This window comes from Armigeres subalbatus, chromosome 2 (genome assembly GCF_024139115.2).
Source record: "Armigeres subalbatus isolate Guangzhou_Male chromosome 2, GZ_Asu_2, whole genome shotgun sequence".
In the NCBI taxonomy this organism is placed as follows: Eukaryota; Metazoa; Arthropoda; class Insecta; order Diptera; family Culicidae; genus Armigeres; species Armigeres subalbatus.
In genome coordinates, this window is record NC_085140.1 from 330,858,592 (window position 1) to 330,876,023 (window position 17,432).

Consider the following 17,432-nt stretch of genomic DNA (forward strand, 5'->3'; position numbering starts at 1 on the left):
AGACTGGTTTAAAGATTATCAAATGTGTTGACTTGTTTTTATTTAATTTTATTTGAAGGGAGATGTTATAATATTACCGATTATCACCTTGCATTACATATTCTTGGATTCAACTATGTCAATCTGGCAACACGGAATATAATAAAAACGCGCAGTCTAATTCTATACTCTTATAGTAAAGACGTACTTTTCTCTGTATCCGAAACACCAACAAAACATGTATCACCACCACAACTATTGCGAGTCCTGTGTGTACAAATCGGCAAACGAAAGGACCCGTTGCCAGTAACTTTCGTGCCGAGGATGTACTCTGTCGTGTATCGTAAAGGTAGCAAACATTCAGGCGCTGCATAGTGGAACTCCTTCCATTTTTTTTTCCTATTGGATTTTACAAGTGAACCCAGCGGCTACCCAGAGGCAGAAAATCTCCACAATCAAGAAACTATCCGAAATAGAAACCTTGGTGAATATTCCATGATACTGCGAGAATAGTTCCAGCCAGCGGAAGTGCTGATCCTGAAAGAAAAGTGGACTAAATTTTCTTCTCACCCCCATCATATATGAAAGAGGATTATGAATGTGGACTAAATCAATTAACATCGAGGTAAATACCAGGGCCTAGAATGGGGAGTGGGTAATGAAAAAAAAAAAGTGACACAGAGTCAGTACAAAGTGTACCTAAGAAGGACACTCAAAGGTGGTGATATCATAATGTAGACATCTATATAGCCTCCTTGAGAGATATCGACCTCCTCATACGAACGTGTATATTTCACTCACCTTTTTACATTGTTTTCCCATGTCGTCTTCCACCCCTCTACTTATCATCGCTACACGGCTGTCCCCCTTGCAGTTGCAAAACCCACCTTACCGAACGACCAACCTGCTGATACGGGAATGGGTATACCTACTAATAGTTGCGCTTCGACCTGGAGAATCTTTTCGCAATTAATCATTTGCTCTCACAGGTAGTTTTTTTTCCTCAAATTTATCAAACTGTTTACTGCGGTTAAGCTGTTGAATCGCTCACAGGGGTTCGATGAAAAACTTTTCAATTTGTTGATTTGCCACTCTGTCGCTGGGGCTCATGAATGCAGGCAACAGCCTATTAGGAGCGAGATGGCTAAGGGCCAAAATTATTTTCGTTTACCATTTAACCCTTGCTTGGGCCAAACTGGGTTTGCAGTGTGGCTGGCGACAGAACAGGCAATCAGTTTGATGTAGATACTTCGAACTATTGCTAGCTTGAACGACAATCGATAAAATTATTCCGGAACGAAGGTTAATAAAAACAGGATATATAACGTGTACAGTGGGTTGATTCTAATCAATCAATTGACTATTATAATTGATATTGGATTTATCTCGGTTTATTCTGATCATAGTTATAAAAGCATAATTGATAAGTGTTTCTTTCAATATTAACAATCTTATAATTTATTAACTCATAAACTTATGATGCAACCATGTTGTTGTTATCAAATTATCGAAATGCGAGATATCATCAGCCCAAAACATGTTACACCTAGCTGTAAAACGAACAATAATGTAAAGGCAAAAAGCATTGTGATCCCAAGTAACATTTCAAGTTTTATTCCGCTCTAGAAATGGTTTTCAAGATCGAATTACAAGAACTGACAATAAAACCCATTACTACAGGATTACCTTCTGATGACCACTATAAGAGTAAGATATGTCCAAGTGGCCCTCTCTAGATTACCACTATAAACCTCTTATAAGAGTATATAAAAATCCGTTTCAAGCCGCCCGCAAAAAAGGGAATTTGGCTGCGGCAGCTGCCAAAAATTTGCTTTGAAAAAAGAGAAACAAAATCTTGCAAACAAATAATAACAAAATAAAGTGTTGATGAAAATCATGATAAGGATGACTACAAAATAATACTTTTTTAAGTTTTTTCTCCAATGTACTTTCATGGAAATGAGGTGCGCGCTCGATTTCATGGTGAAAGCTAGTGCAAAAATGAGATTAAGCACTACGCGCCCGCAAAATAATATAGTTTTGGGCAATGAATTTATAATTATTATAATATCAATAACGTAAATCTTCACTAAACTAATTGATATTACACTTAGATATGATTGTTTTTTATATCCTTTACCAAAAACGTTCTTTTGCGGCGAAAACACCGTCTAATCATAAATTCCAGTGATAAATTTCACTGACTTGAAGATGGTTCTCCATTTCCAATATGGCTATCATAGATTTCGATCTGAAAAATGTTGCTCTTATTAAACACCGTTATAAACCCTTTGCAATGTAAATATTCTTATTGGGGTTGTTCATTTGACCACATTACGACCCAAAATTATGGCTTTGATCAAGCTTTGAAAATTGGACTTATTATGCTCTTCGTTACAACCGTAGAGCTGCTAACAAGACCAGTCGGCATTTGACGTTTAAAGCTTTTCGAACAGATTTATTAGAGGTTTATTGATAGCAATAAGATCGCCAATAAATCTGAGCAACTAGCCATGGTGACTGTTGTCATAAATCCGCTATAAGAATTAAATAAATCTAACAAGCATGAAAATTGTTACTTGGGATATACAATAAATTCGTATAGTTGCTATTTCAATTCTACTTTCCACTAGAACCAAGACCACCCTGGCTTACAGGGTAGGTAAAAATACCTTTAAAATACATGCAGGAATTCAGGAATACTGAAAATGCCCACAATTTTCATAACATGTAATGATTTTGCGAATTCCATCGCGATACTAAACAACGACTCTACACATACACGCCTCCACGCACTTTCCACACCTAGAAAGGAAGCGGACGCGTGGTGCGTTGTCCCGAGAAGACGAAAATAGCTCAATATTATCGAATCTTGATAATCTAGCAAAATGAGATATGGACATGATTGATATAAGAGATAAAAAATCAGACAACAATTTATTTATAAGAAGTAATCAATATCATTAATATCATGTGCTATTGGGGCCCTCCTTAGCCGTGCGGTAAGACGTGCGACTACAAAGCAAGACCATGCTGAGGGTGGCTCGATTTCCCTAGGCATAAAAGTATCATCGTGTTAGCCTCATGATATACGAATGCAAAAATGGTAACTTGGCTTAGAAACCTCGCAGTTAATAACTGTGGAAGTGCTAAATGAACACTAAGCTGCGAGGCGGCACTGTCCCACTGGGGGATGTAACGCCAATAAGAAGAAGAAGATCATGTGCTATTGGCTTGTTCTTATCCATAGCATATTTTGATATGGGAAGATCCATAAAGTACGTAACGCAAATTTTGACGATTTACAACCCCCTCCCCCCTTCGTCACACTTTTTGTATAAAACTTCTATTTTTTTGTATGAATCGTCACGCTGCTCTGAACCCCACCCCCTCCCCCCTAGGAGCGTGACGTACTTTGTGGATGGCCCCTATTGATATTTCTTCCAGTATCTTTCGATAGGACGCAGTTTAGGGCAGTTTGGTGGATTTTGGCATTTTTCGACAAAATCGACTTCTTCCTTCTTCAGCATCTCCAACATAGTAGAAGCGTAGTGAGCCGATGCCAGATCTGGACTAGAAAGGCAAGAAATGTGCTCTGATTTCAATTGAGAAATCTAGAAAATAATTCCTTTAGGGGAAACTGGACACACGTGACCCCTGGGGACACATGATCCCGCCCTGTTTTCTCGAAAACTAATAAGATTAAACGGAAGATGATCTGGGATATCACTTTGTAGGCGGGTGATGGCTCGAAAGTTCTCACACTCCAGCTTGTCGCCTTTCTTGTAGATGGGGCATATAACCCCTTCCTTCCACTCCTCCGGTAGCTGTTCAGTTTCCTAGATTCTGACTATCAATTTGTTCAGGCAAGTGGCTAGCTTTTCCGGGCCCATCTTGATGAGCTCAGCTCCGATACCATCCTTACCAGTTGCTTTATTGGTCTCCTCCGCTGCCTTGACTTTCACTGCCTGTACTCTCAGCGCCATTTAAACGTTCCTCATAGTGCTGCTTCCACCTTTCGATCACCGCACGTTCGTCCGTCAAGATGCTCCCATCCTTATCGCAGCACGAAGCGGGATGTGTTGAGCTTCTGGTAGAACTTGCGTGTTTCTTGAGAACGGCACAGCTGTTCCATCTCCTCGCACTCCGCTTCTTCCAGGCGGCGTTTCTTCTCCTGAAAAAGGCGGGTCTACTGTCTACGCTTCCGTCTATAACGTTCCACGTTCTGCCGGGTACCTTGCTGCAGTGCGACCGCCCGCGCTGCGTCCTTTTCCTCCAGAATCTGTCTGCACTCTTCGTCGAACCAACCAATCCGTCGACTTCGTTCCATATACCCGACGTTGTTCTCCGCTGCGTCGTTAATGGCTGCTTTGACTGTATTCCAGCAGTCCTCAAGAGGGGCCCCAGCGAGCTCACCCTCTTCCGGCAACGCTGCCTCGAGATGCGGCGCGTATGCAGTGGCGACATCAGGTTGCTTCAGTCGCTCTAGGTCGTACCGCGGTGTTCGTCGGTACCGAACATTGTTGATGACGGATAGTTTTGGGCGCAGTTTAACCATCACCAGATAGTGGTCAGAGTCGATGTTAGCGCCACGATATGTCCTGACGTCGATAATGTCGGAGAAGTGCCGTCCATCAATCAGAACGTGGTCGATTTGCGATTCTGTCTGCAGTGATGATCTCCAGGTGTACCGATACGGGAGGCTGTGTTGGAAGTAGGTGCTGCGAATGGCCATATTCTTGGAGGCGGTGAAATCAATCAGTCGTAGGCCGTTTTCGTTCGTCAGCCGGTGAGCGTTGAACTTTCCAATAGTCGGTCTAAACTCAACCTCTTGGCCAACCTGAGCGTTCAAATATCCTATGATGATTTTAACGTCGTGGCTTGGGCAGCTGTCGTACTCACGTTCCAGCTGCGTGTAGAATGCGTCGCTATCATCATCAGTGCTTCCGGAGTGTGGGCTATGGACGTTGATTATGCTGAAGTTGAAGAACCGACGTTTGATCCTCCTGCACATTCTCTCATTGATCGGCCACCACCCGATCACGCGCCTCTGCATATCGCCCATCACTATGGAAGCTGTTCCTAACTCGTGTGTGTGTTGCCCCAGCTCTGATAGATGGTGTGGTTACCTCTAAACGTTCACACCATTGATCCCTTCCAACAAACCTCCTGCAGCGCTACGATGCCGAATCCACGGTCCTTGAGCACATCGGCGAGTATGCGTGTGCTCCCGATGAAGTTGAGAGATTTGCAGTTCCACGAACCGAGTTTCCAATCGCTAGTCCCTTTTCGTCGCAATGGTCTTCGCCGATGGTTCCGGTCCGTACTCTCTTGTTGATTGTTCGTTGCTTATGTTTTTTTAAAGGCTGGCTCGCAGGGCCTGACACCAAACCCCCTAAATTTCCAGGGGACCATTCCTCCTTATTCCCGGTTGACCGTGAGGCACAGTTTCATTTGGAGTCCCTGGCTGGCACTCGGACGATGATCAGCCACCCCTAACATGAAGAACAGACGCTGTTGTGAGCCGATCCTGACATGGAGAACAGACGCTCAGTAAGATTTGCACCTCCGGAGAGGGGCAAACGGGCAAACCCCCCCTTTCCTGTCAGCATACGATAGGAGTTGGGATAGGAGTTGCTGGGTAAGAGGCTAAGGACCGCGAGGTGGGGTCTATTTTATTCCTTCAGGTACGCGAAGTACCAATGGTACGCTTTACCCAGCATTTGCCGTGCCAGTTTCAAATTAGAAACAGGATAATGAATAAAAAATAACAAAGGTACATTTATGTATCGATCGACCAGTTTTGGTACCATAACTGTATTAATCACAAAGAGAAATCCTCTTAGAAACCATCCTATGGACGCAATTCCCGGCTCACTGCACATAAAACTTATTATTTATACTGTTTGGAAGCCGTAGGTTTATGTTTGATAATTTAAAAATTGTCTCCTATTATAGAAAATAAAAATGTAAATTTCAAATTCTCACTCTTCGTTGCAACACCACTGAGCCGGAGTGATTCTTTCCACTTTTACAAAATGGTATCATCAAATAAACACCTACCTGAAAATCGCCACAGTGCTGGATACAACCATTGCTTGAAGCTGTTAATAACCACACAATAATGCTAAACTCATGCACTTCAATCTTTTCTATTTGTGCGTATCACTAGAACTTATATAAACATATTATAATACATTTAAAAACGTATTCTGAAACCGAACAAAAAATCACCTCGGCCCAAGAACTTCAAGCCGTACCGTGCTGCCAAAAGGTCAGGAGCCTTATTTTAGTATGAAAATAATCCTTCATCGTTAATAGGAAAACTGTCTAATACGTTGACGCTGTCATATTATTTATAATTATCTCGATTTCAAGAAGTGAAATAAATATTTTTTCAAGTGTTTGGAAGGAATTTTGATGAGTGAATATATCTTCTCAAAGATATAAAAAATATCATGAATAATACCATCTGGCATCAAGTTGTCGTGGAACGTGCATATTTTTGTTTACATCGCATTTCCTACTGTCCCGAGAGAGAGAATGAGAGTAAGATGTTGAGAGAATGACTAAAATATTGCGTATGCCGAAGAGACTTGGGGTATGCCGGAAAAGCCATCGTTGTGACTGAAATGAGTGCTGCACCTTATTAATTTAAATCAGCGGTTCTCAACCTTTTCCTTGCGAGGTACCCCTTCAAACTTATGCTTTCATTGAGGTACCCCTATTTTATTTTCGCTGTAAATAAAAAAAAGCGTATTTCATTAGATATATGGATCATTGAGAATTCCGAGCCTCTCGAAAGGAGGCTTCCAAGCGTTTTGGAAGGAGGTTTCCGAGCCTCTTGGAAGCATGCTTCCAAGCCTTTTGAAAGGAGGCTTCCGAGCCTCTTGAAAGGAGGCTTCCGAGCCTCTTGAAAGGAGGCTTCCGAGCCTCTTGAAAGGAGGCTTCCGTTCCTCTTGAAAGGAGGCTTCCGAGCCTCTTGAAAGGAGGCTCTGAGCCTCTTGAAAGGAGGCTTGAGGCCTCTTGAAAGGAGGCTTCTGAGCCTCTTGAAAGGAGGCTTCCAGGCCTCTTGAAAGGAGGCTTCTGAGCCTCTTGAAAGGAGGCTTCCGAGCCTCTTGAAAGGAGGCTTCCTGAGCCTCTTGAAAGGAGGCTTCCAGCCTCTTGAAAGGAGGCTTCTGAGCCTCTTGAAAGGAGGCTTCCAGAGCCTCTTGAAAGGAGGCTCTGAGCCTCTTGAAAGGAGGCTCTGAGCCTCTTGAAAGGAGGCTTCTGAGCCTCTTGAAAGGAGGCTCTGAGCCTCTTGAAGGAGGCCTGAGCCTCTTGAAAGGAGGCTTCCTGAGCCTCTTGAAAGGAGGCTTCCGAGCCTCTTGAAAGGAGGCTTCCGAGCCTCTTGAAAGGAGGCTTCCGAGCCTCTTGAAAGGAGGCTTCCGAGGCTCTTGAAAGGAGGCTCTGAGCCTCTTGAAAGGAGGCTTCCAGCCTCTTGAAAGGAGGCTTCCTGAGCCTCTTGAAAGGAGGCTTCTGAGCCTCTTGAAAGGAGGCTTCCAGGCCTCTTGAAAGGAGGCTTCCTGAGCCTCTTGAAAGGAGGCTTCCAGCCTCTTGAAAGGAGGCTTCTGAGCCTCTTGAAAGGAGGCTTGAGCCTCTTGAAAGGAGGCTTCCGAGCCTCTTGAAAGGAGGCTTGAGCCTCTTGAAAGGAGGCTTCCGGGCCTCTTGAAAGGAGGCTTCCGAGCCTCTTGAAAGGGAGGCTTCCGAGCCTCTTGAAAGGGAGGCTTCCGAGCCTCTTGAAAGGGAGGCTTCCGAGCCTCTTGAAAGGGAGGCTTCCGAGCCTCTTGAAAGGAGGCTTCCGAGCCTCCTGAAAGGAGGCTTCCGAGCCTCTTGAAAGGGAGGCTTCCGAGCCTCTTGAAAGGGAGGCTTCCGAGCCTCTTGAAAGGGAGGCTTCCGAGCCTCTTGAAAGGGAGGCTTCCGAGCCTCTTGAAAGGGAGGCTTCCGAGCCTCTTGAAAGGGAGGCTTCCGAGCCTCTTGAAAGGAAGGATTCCGAGCCTCTTGAAAGAAGGCTTCCGAGCCTCCTGAAAGGAGACTTCCGAGCCTCTTGAAAGGGAGGCTTCCGAGCCTCTTGTAAGGGAGGCTTCCGAGCCTCTTGAAAGGGAGGCTTCCGAGCCTCTTGAAAGGAGGCTTCCGAGCCTCTTGTCAGGGAGGCTTCCAAGCCTCTTGAAAGGGAGGCTTCCAAACCTCTTGAAAGGAGGCTTCCAAACCTCTTGAAAGGAGGCTTCCAAACCTCTTGAAAGGAGGCTTCCGAGCCTCTTGAAAGGAGGCTTCCAAGCCACTTGAAAGGAGGCTTCCAAGCATCTTGAATGGAGGCTTCCGAGCCTCTTGAAAGGGGGCTTCCGAGCCTCTCGAAGGGAGGCTTCCGAGCCTCTTGAAAGAAGGCTTCCGAGCCTCTTGAAAGAAGGCTTCCGAGCCTCTTGAAAGAAGGCTTCCGAGCCTCTTGAAAAGGGGGCTTTGAGCCTTGAAAGGGGGCTTGAGCCTCTTGAAAGGAGGCTTCTGAGCCTCTTGAAAGGAGGCTTGAGCCTCTTGAAAGGAGGCTTCCTGAGCCTCTTGAAAGGAGGCTTCTGAGTCTCTTGAAAGGAGGCTTCCAGGCCACTTGAAAGGAGGCTTCTGAGCCTCTTGAAAGGAGGCTTCCGAGCCTCTTGAAAGGAGGCTTCTGAGCTCTCTTGAAAGGAGGCTTCTGAGCCTCTTGAAAGGAGGCTTCTGAGCCTCTTGAAAGGAGGCTTCCAGCCTCTTGAAAGGAGGCTTTGAGCCTCTTGAAAGGAGGCTTCTGAGCCTCTTGAAAGGAGGCTTCTGAGCCTCTTGAAAGGAGGCTTGAGCTCTTGAAAGGAGGCTTTGAGCCTCTTGGAAAGGAGGCTTCTGAGCCTCTTGAAAGGAGGCTTCTGAGCCTCTTGAAAGGAGGCTTGAGCCTCTTGAAAGGAGGCTTCCTGAGCCTCTTGAAAGGAGGCTTGAGCTCTTGAAAGGAGGCCTGAGCCTCTTGAAAGGAGGCTTCCTGAGCCTCTTGAAAGGAGGCTTCTGAGCCTCTTGAAAGGAGGCTTCCGAGCCTCTTGAAAGGAGGCTCTGAGCCTCTTGAAAGGAGGCTTCTGAGCCTCTTGAAAGGAGGCTTCCTGAGCCTCTTGAAAGGAGGCTCTGAGCCTCTTGAAAGGAGGCTTCTGAGCCTCTTGAAAGGAGGCTTCCTGAGCCTCTTGAAAGGAGGCTTCCAGCCTCTTGAAAGGAGGCTTCTGAGCCTCTTGAAAGGAGGCTTCTGAGCCTCTTGAAAGGAGGCCTGAGCCTCTTGAAAGGAGGCTTCCTGAGCCTCTTGAAAGGAGGCTTCTGAGCCTCTTGAAAGGAGGCTTCCAGCCTCTTGAAGGAGGCTTCCTGAGCCTCTTGAAAGGAGGCTTCTGGAGCCTCTTGAAAGGAGGCTTCCGAGCCTCTTGAAAGGAGGCTTCTGAGCCTCTTGAAAGGAGGCTTCCAGGCCTCTTGAAAGGAGGCTTCTGAGCCTCTTGAAAGGAGGCCTGAGCCTCTTGAAAGGAGGCTTCTGAGCCTCTTGAAAGGAGGCTTCCGAGCCTCTTGAAAGGAGGCTCTGAGCCTCTTGAAAGGAGGCTCTGAGCTCTTGAAAGGAGGCTTCCGAGTCTCTTGAAAGGAGGCTTCCGAGCCTCTTGACAGGAGGCTTCCGAGCCTCTTGAAAGGAGGCTTCCGAGTCTCTTGAAAGGAGGCTTCCGAGCCTCTTGAAAGGTGGCTTCCGAGCCTTTTGAAGAGGCTTCCGAGCCTCTTCAAAGAAGGCTTCCGAGCCTCTTGGACAAAGTTTAAGTCTTCTTTTGAAAGGAGGCTTCCGAGCCTTTTGAGAAGAGGCTTCCGAGCCTCTTGAAAGGAGGCTTCCAAGCTTCTTTAAAGATTCCGAACCTCTTGAAAAATTCCGAACCTCTTGAAGAGAGGCATTCAAGCCTCTTGAAAAAGGACTTCGGAGTCTCTTGAAAGGAGGCATATTGAAAGGCAGCTTTCGACCCTCTTGAAAAAAAAGGCTTCTGAGTCTCTTAAAAAGAGGCTTCTAATCCCCTTGAAAGATGTATTCCGAAGAAATCTTGAAACGAGGTATCCGAGCATTTTGAAATAAGGCTTTCGAGCCTCTTGAAACGAGGCTTCCGAGCAGGAGGTTTCCGAGCTTATTGGCAGGAGCCTTCCGAGCTTCTTGAAAGGAGGCTTACGAGTTGCTTCAGAAGAAGCCTTTTGAAAGCAGGTTTTCAAGCTTCTTGCAACGTAGCTACTAGCTACTGAGCTTTTCGGAAAAAAGGCCTTCATGTCTTTCAACTGGAGGCTTCCGAACCTTTAAATTCTTGATTTTAGTTTGGAGTCATGTTATTCAATATTTTGTCTCGGTCAGGTAGAATACATTGAAGATTTTTGAAATTTGTTCATTCGACGTTTTGTCCTTATGATCTTTTGACCCACAGCCCTTCATACATTGCTCTTCTTTGCGTAGATAGGATTCAAAAGTCTTTGATCTACTGATCGCCATGTATATTATGTGCAATACAAAGTTTTGGAAAAATATTTTTTTCGTAGTTAAAGTTATTCCACAGTAATGTTGTATTCATTGAATTACGAGCATGTGATGGGTAATAGACCTTAGATACTTGCTCTTTCGTAACAATAGCAATGGCATTTTCCGGCGCCAGCTTAGTCATAACAACCCTCTCCTATCTGGAGTGGCAGTGTGCTCGACGAAACGAAATCGGAAAATGCCATCATGTATAAATTACGCCGTGGTGAACTCGAAGAGTTTTTCCGCTGCCATCGCCGTCTACTTACCTACCATACAGAGAGAACTATATCGTGCGGGGTTGGAGTCGATGCCTTAGTTACCTGGAACAGTTGTTCAGCAACCAGCCAAAAATAACAGCAGTGTAGATGGATTTCCACTTCGGATGCCCTTATCACAGACTATAATAAAACCAACATAAAAGTCATACACAGCTATCTGAATATTATTTGGTTGCATTGTGCACACGTTTTCATACTAAAAGAACAAAGAAGAATTAGTTATTGATATTGTTAGAAGAAACATAATATATTCTAACTTATAACTAAGAAAGTATATATGCCATTATTTTTTTCACTCAATGTGTTGATAATAATCCAAAACTAGTCAAATGAAATTTCTTGAATAATATCAATAAGGCCGATACAAATATTTGAAATCCATTTTGTCTCCCCCACCCGGATTTTTTTTCCAAAAATAATATTTTGAGGGGGCAACAAAATAAAATTCGGATAATTTTTTGAGGATTTTCAAAACACTCTTCAATAAATCCGAGGAGTTTATTGATTTTTCTCATTTTAATATTCATTTTTTATTATCCCCCCGTCCCCTTGACCTTAGCGAGACCAGTAGGACAAAAAGCTAATTAAATATTTTTAACGGCCTAAATAATGGCACATAATGATAAAGTTATTAATTTATTATTAATGTGAGTAACTTTATGTCAAATGAATTGAAAATTGATTTTGACCTTCGCACAACTTATTTTCCTTTCCAAAGCTTATTCACATAACATCGAAACTCTATGCTGCATGTGTCTCTAATTAAGGCTTAATAAATGTGTAGCACCATTTCGCAATTAACACTATACAGTGCCTTGTAATCATCCACTGTGCCGTGGCATAAACTGGGGCTAATTGTTCATGTTCCGCATTGCTTTTGTATTGTTTGATGGTGTACCACCATTAAGAAGGTCAACGAAAAGAAGTTTCTTTTCCGATCCGAGAATTTTCGTGGAAGCCATTTCCGAACTGTTCGAAGCCAATTATTATTTTCATTTTTTTATTGTAGGGCGAATTTCGTTTTTCCGATTTGCATAATATCAAGAAATTTGCATCCCGCAGTAAAAAATTATACGGTACCGTAAATGTAGGAAAATGGAGCAAAAGGGTGAAAATGATTCTCAGGTCACAAGATATATGAAACCAAGTTGTATTCACTTTCATTATTGCTTCAATTGCTTCCATGAATATGATGTTATAATAATTCGGTGTAATATGCGGATATTGTTTAATTGTTTTCAAATTTTTCGGATTACCAGACGAATATAATTAATTAACCTTGAATTTTGGGGTGATAAAATAGGAAATGTGACCAAATAGGTTTTTTTTTTAAATTTTTAAATTCGTTTCACAAATATGAATCAGTTTATGCTTTGGAAAGGTAAAATGCGTGAACGGTACCCGTTATTTCTTGTCGAAAAGACTTAAAAATCCTCGACAAGTACTCAGAAATAATAATTCATAATGATTCACGATGAAAGTTATAACATGAAAATAATGGTTGTTTGCGGCATTATTTACAAAAATGAATAGAACGACTAAATTTTTCATTTTTTTTTGGGGTGACAAAATCGGCTCGAAAACGTGACAAAATCGCGACGAGCAATATGACCATAACATGTGTCCTTGCAATTGTTTAGTGCTGATATGTTTTTAAGAAATAAACTATTTGTGTTGATAATTCGACGTTCATTCTTGACCCGTAACGCTGGGTATCAGGTATCAGAACGTCGGCTCCAGGGGTACGTTCACCTCAATTCGGGAGATTTGTGCCATCGCCTTCACAGCCTTTCTCATCACGCGACGCACCTGACGGAAAAGGAAGTGAATAAAAAGGAAAGGAATATGAATGGGAGAAAATGGGATAATTGGGAAAGGGACCTTGAAGAGGGTATACAACGTATAAAACAAGTACAAAAGATCATAGCTCCTTACCACAACGGATTATGAACAACAGAATACTTTGGAGGTTCTGGTTTCTGTAGTCAATTTCACTTAATAAGTGTTTACCGTCAACTGGGGAAGATGATCATTTTTAAGACAAAACATGCAATAACAATGTTTGTTTACATTTTAAATCGAAACAAATATTTTCAAAACATGTACTGCTATACATTGTAATAATCAACAACTTTAGTTTTCTGAAATGAGTTCCCATTTATTAAAATAAATTAAATTATCAAACATTTTTTGAGTAATCTGGTTTGGGGTGAAGTTGATCAAGACAGCTCTACTAAAATCATTATGACCTAGTAGTCAAAATACACTAGGTTATTTGTATGAATGTTGAATTCACTACGTAAAGAATTCGACGAAGTCAATATTTGAAACGAAAATAGCGTCATTTATGACTATCTCTCTCTTTCTTCCACAAAATACATTTTCATGATTATAATCGAAACACTCGGATGTCTACCTAACGGTAACATTACGGAGAATATTGTTGACTACCGTTTCATAAATTAAAATGGCACTTTTGACTGACACATCAAATGATCATCTTCACCTCAATGATCATCTTCCCCCCAGTTGACGGTACCAAATATTTGGAAACGCAGTTGTGCATAAACTGGACAGTTACATATTAGATGATAAGAAGTTCCATAATCGGATTCACAACCATCACAGACAAAAGATTCAACACGTTGAATATTTGCCATGTGATAGTTTAGTCGGCAGTGACCTGTCAAGGCCTTGACTAAAACACTGCAATTCTGTTTAGACAGATTAGCTAAATAGTTTGCTACTACCGGAGATGGCTCTCGGATATACAATTTTGTTTGTCGACATGAATCCAAACTACTCCAATACCGATTGTGCTGAGTGGAAGCCCAAGAGCTAATCAAACGCTTCACCCAACACTTAGATATTGGAATAGCTGGCTCAGGACCAAAAAAGTCTTGTGATGCTCCAGTGCGAGCTAACTCATCAGCCAATTCGTTTCCAGCTATGGAAGAATGGCCAGGTACCCATATAAGGTGCAACGTATTAACTGAATTCAGTTCCTCAATTTGAGTTCGACATGCGATTACTAACTTCGACCTTGAGTTGGCCGAAGCGAGGGCTTTGATAGCTGCTTGGCTATCTGAACAGAAGTATATTAGTCGAATGATGTTTCGTAAAATGACACTTGGTCGGAAAGACATTACGTCGAATAGGCATTAGGTCATATGACTATCTGGTCAAAATTAACTTTTCGGCGAATTTGCGAATTATGGTTGGAAGTGAATTTTATGCTGAAATATTTGTTGTATAATTATTGATTAAAGGAAAGAGTATCAATGAAAAGAATAAGATAACAATTTCCATTCGACAAAATGTCCCTTCGACTAAACGTCATTTTGACGAGATATCATCTTGGACCAAAAGTCCTTTTGTACGATGATGTATTGGCAAAATAACATTGATATTATTGGTTTTTGTGCCAAAAAATAGAATAGAGGATAAATATTTCACTAAAAAATGTACTTTCGGTTAAATATCCTTTTGACTAAATGTCAATTCGACCAAATGTCCTTTCGACTAAGTGTCATTCGACTAAACGTCATTCGACGAACTGTCCCAAAGCCCTTGTAGATTGGCTAAAGTAGACCTCAGGCAAGAGATATATTGAAAATACTTTTCACATCAAACGTGGCCGTAGCTGAAGAAAAATTCCAATTTTACGAATCAAATACCGGTATTGCCCACAAAAAACGCACACATTCAACCGTCGTTGACTCCTGTGGGCAAACTGCGGGGGAGATGAGAAAAAATATTGAAAAGAATATCAAACTTTTCTTATTTCCATCAATATTTACTCTTTACTGAAAGAGTTTGTCAAACTTTTCCTGTCGTCTGGGGTCTGCTTGATACAAAACTGCAAAAACATAACACACATACCTTCAGGGCCGAACTTTGCCCTGGAGGCGACAGTTTTCGGTGACCCCTTAATGTACGAAACAGGTTGATTTTGGAACCTAAGGATTTTGGTACATGAGGGGGCCATGTCCCAACCATGAACTGGAAATGAAATTTTCATTTGTTGTTTGAGGTACGACTAATTCATTTGAATTCCGATTAAGTTGTCCAAATATTCCCTTTTACTCTAACAATTTATGCAAATGCAAACTTTCTTGCCGGGTCGCATTTTTCCGTTACCCGTCCATTTTAAATGGTGCATGCAAGCGAATCACTGGGTCACGTAGGCGAGAAAACTGTCAACAAAAAATGCCTGCACATAAGACCTGGTGGAATGGTGGAAATTGCGTGCACGATGGAAATCGCTTTCAAACGATTCAGCAACAGCCACCCGCTGCTGTCCACATATTTCTCCTAGCCTCTAAGGATTATCCTAAGGTTTGAGTCGCGTGTGATCCGCGCGAACCCCACTGATAACAATAAGTGAAAGCTGCTGAGCAATTTGGTCGACGCCGCCGGCGGCGCCTCATTCCCAAAATAGAACATTTTGAAATTGTTCTAGCTGCCAGACTCTAGAGAGGGGTGTTGAACATGTCCCTCGGGGGCGGAAGAGGGATATCCAACACTCCAACAGAGGAACCGATTAATTAGCGCTTTCGGAAATGGGGAGGGGAGGCCGCCGCTGGAGCGTGCCAATTCTTGTTCTACATTTTTGGCAGCTCCGAGCGTGAATGTTTCAAGCCCAGAACTAAAACCGGATGCGACAGGGGGGGGGACAACTAACGAACAAAGTCTGATGGGGAAGGATAAAGTGAAAGTTGAGTTTTGTGTTGGTTTCGCTAGAAAAGTGCTAGGCATTTAAAAATGTTCTTTAGTGTAGTGAGTGCACTCCAACAGTAATCACCCAAGACGGAAATACAGTAAACCTCCAAATAGGTGTACGCTTTTTACACGGATGGATTTCATCGATTTCCCGGTTCACCTCAATTTCAACTACTTTTAGATACCACCTGATTTTTCTTCGATTTTTAGTGGATTTTTTCGTAAAACATGTACAATGTTGGCACTAGTTTCTAGGTTTATGCTTACACATTTTCTTTTGTATTTTTTTTAAACATAACTGGACCGTTTGTTTGAGACAGACTTTTGGACAGACAGACATAGGTATTTTGCTTACATTGCCGAGCTGAGTCGATGTGTATATTGCACTATGGGCCTTTGAGCGTCCTATAAAAAGTTCGTATTCGAAGTGGAATGATAACCTTTTTGGTACAACTTTCAAAAATTTTATTAGTCTGAAAATTCCAATGTGTATTATCATCTGTGGTATCTTTTCGATTAGTATTTCACCTATTTTATTATCCTTAAAGAATGTGCAACGCGCAACACAACATCCCATTGCTAACAAATTTGGTAAAGTACCTATTGAGCTATATTTAGTAAGCAGCTATTGCTTTGGTATGGTAGTAAACTGCCACTTAGAACGATTGCGTAATCACCATCGACAGTACTTCTAGAGGTTTGACAACATTGTAGGTACACGGTTAAGGGTATCAGCAAGCGTGTGCATTATCGCAAGGCCACCGTTGTCGGGTGGCGAGGCGGAAGGAATTGAGGCACGCGAGAAAGCTCAATGGTTCAAAATATCCTGCAGGTGTCGGAAATGGGGTGCCGTGACACATCCTGCTTCTATTTCGGTGATTTGAAGAGAAAGATTGACGTGCAAGGAAATAATTAAGCCACGATTCGTACTTTTAAGTGGTTCCCCAGAAAGTGGATGTTACAATGATTTAAATCCTTTATTAGAGGTGTTCAAAATTTGGAAACTGGTAGTAATTGTTCAAAATATGAAAACATCTGTTTGTATTACTTAGATTTGACTGAACAGATTTTCCGAACATTATTTAAACCGATACAATTACATTATATTTTTCGGTCAAAAATGCAAATTTAAAGTGCCATCAGTCAATTACAAATTTCGAATTACCGAATTTCATGGTTCTTTGAAAATTGCTTGATACAAGTGGAGTAGCATTATTTGTATCACTAACAATGCACAAAATCTGATTCGAGGTTTGAAAATAACATAACACCAAACAAAACCTGTTGACCTCTTGTAGAATAAATATATTATTTACACTGTAAACGAAAAAATATCGTCTAGTTATTTAACCATTGCTCTTCTTCACGTGGAAGATAATTAAGATAATTAAGAATGTAAAATACACATTTGGTAATTACCTGCACAATACTTGTTAACAACGAAACTAACGATATAAATTGCATCTGATTCAGATCCATATGATATATGAGTGTCGAAGTTATTTTCACTAGACAACAATCTAAAAACAGTTCAAATTTTTCTATCGAGAATATTGTTCAAATATGTCCCACTTGCCACATGTTACCAAACTCAAGGGCAAGCGAAAATTGCAGACTTTAGCTTAAATTAAAACTTTTAAATCGTTTTCGATGTCTCACAATTATTTAATTGCTCAAAAAGGGGGGTCCCGTAGCGTAGTTGGCTATACGTTCGCCTTACAAGCGAATGGCCATGGGTTCGATTCCCAGTGCCTCCACCAAACCCTCGTCAGTCGTCTGATGCGCAGCCCATACGGTAGCGTATTGGGAGACGCGCCTTATCGTCACGGCTGCCTGATGACGAGACGACTGACAACTTGTTCTTCTCGGAGGTATTCCTCCAACGTACC

At 42.3% G+C, this 17,432-nt stretch overlaps 1 protein-coding gene across 1 annotated transcript in view; it reads left to right on the forward strand.

The window, feature by feature from the left end:
- Positions 1 to 290: 290 nt before the first annotated feature.
- Positions 291 to 17,432, forward strand: part of LOC134212748 (uncharacterized) — a 50,579-nt gene continuing 33,437 nt past the window's right edge. The window contains exon 1 of the mRNA XM_062690869.1: positions 291 to 604. Coding sequence (XP_062546853.1) covers positions 578 to 604 — 27 coding nt within the window. The 5' untranslated portion in view covers positions 291 to 577. The remainder of the gene's footprint in view (positions 605 to 17,432) is intronic.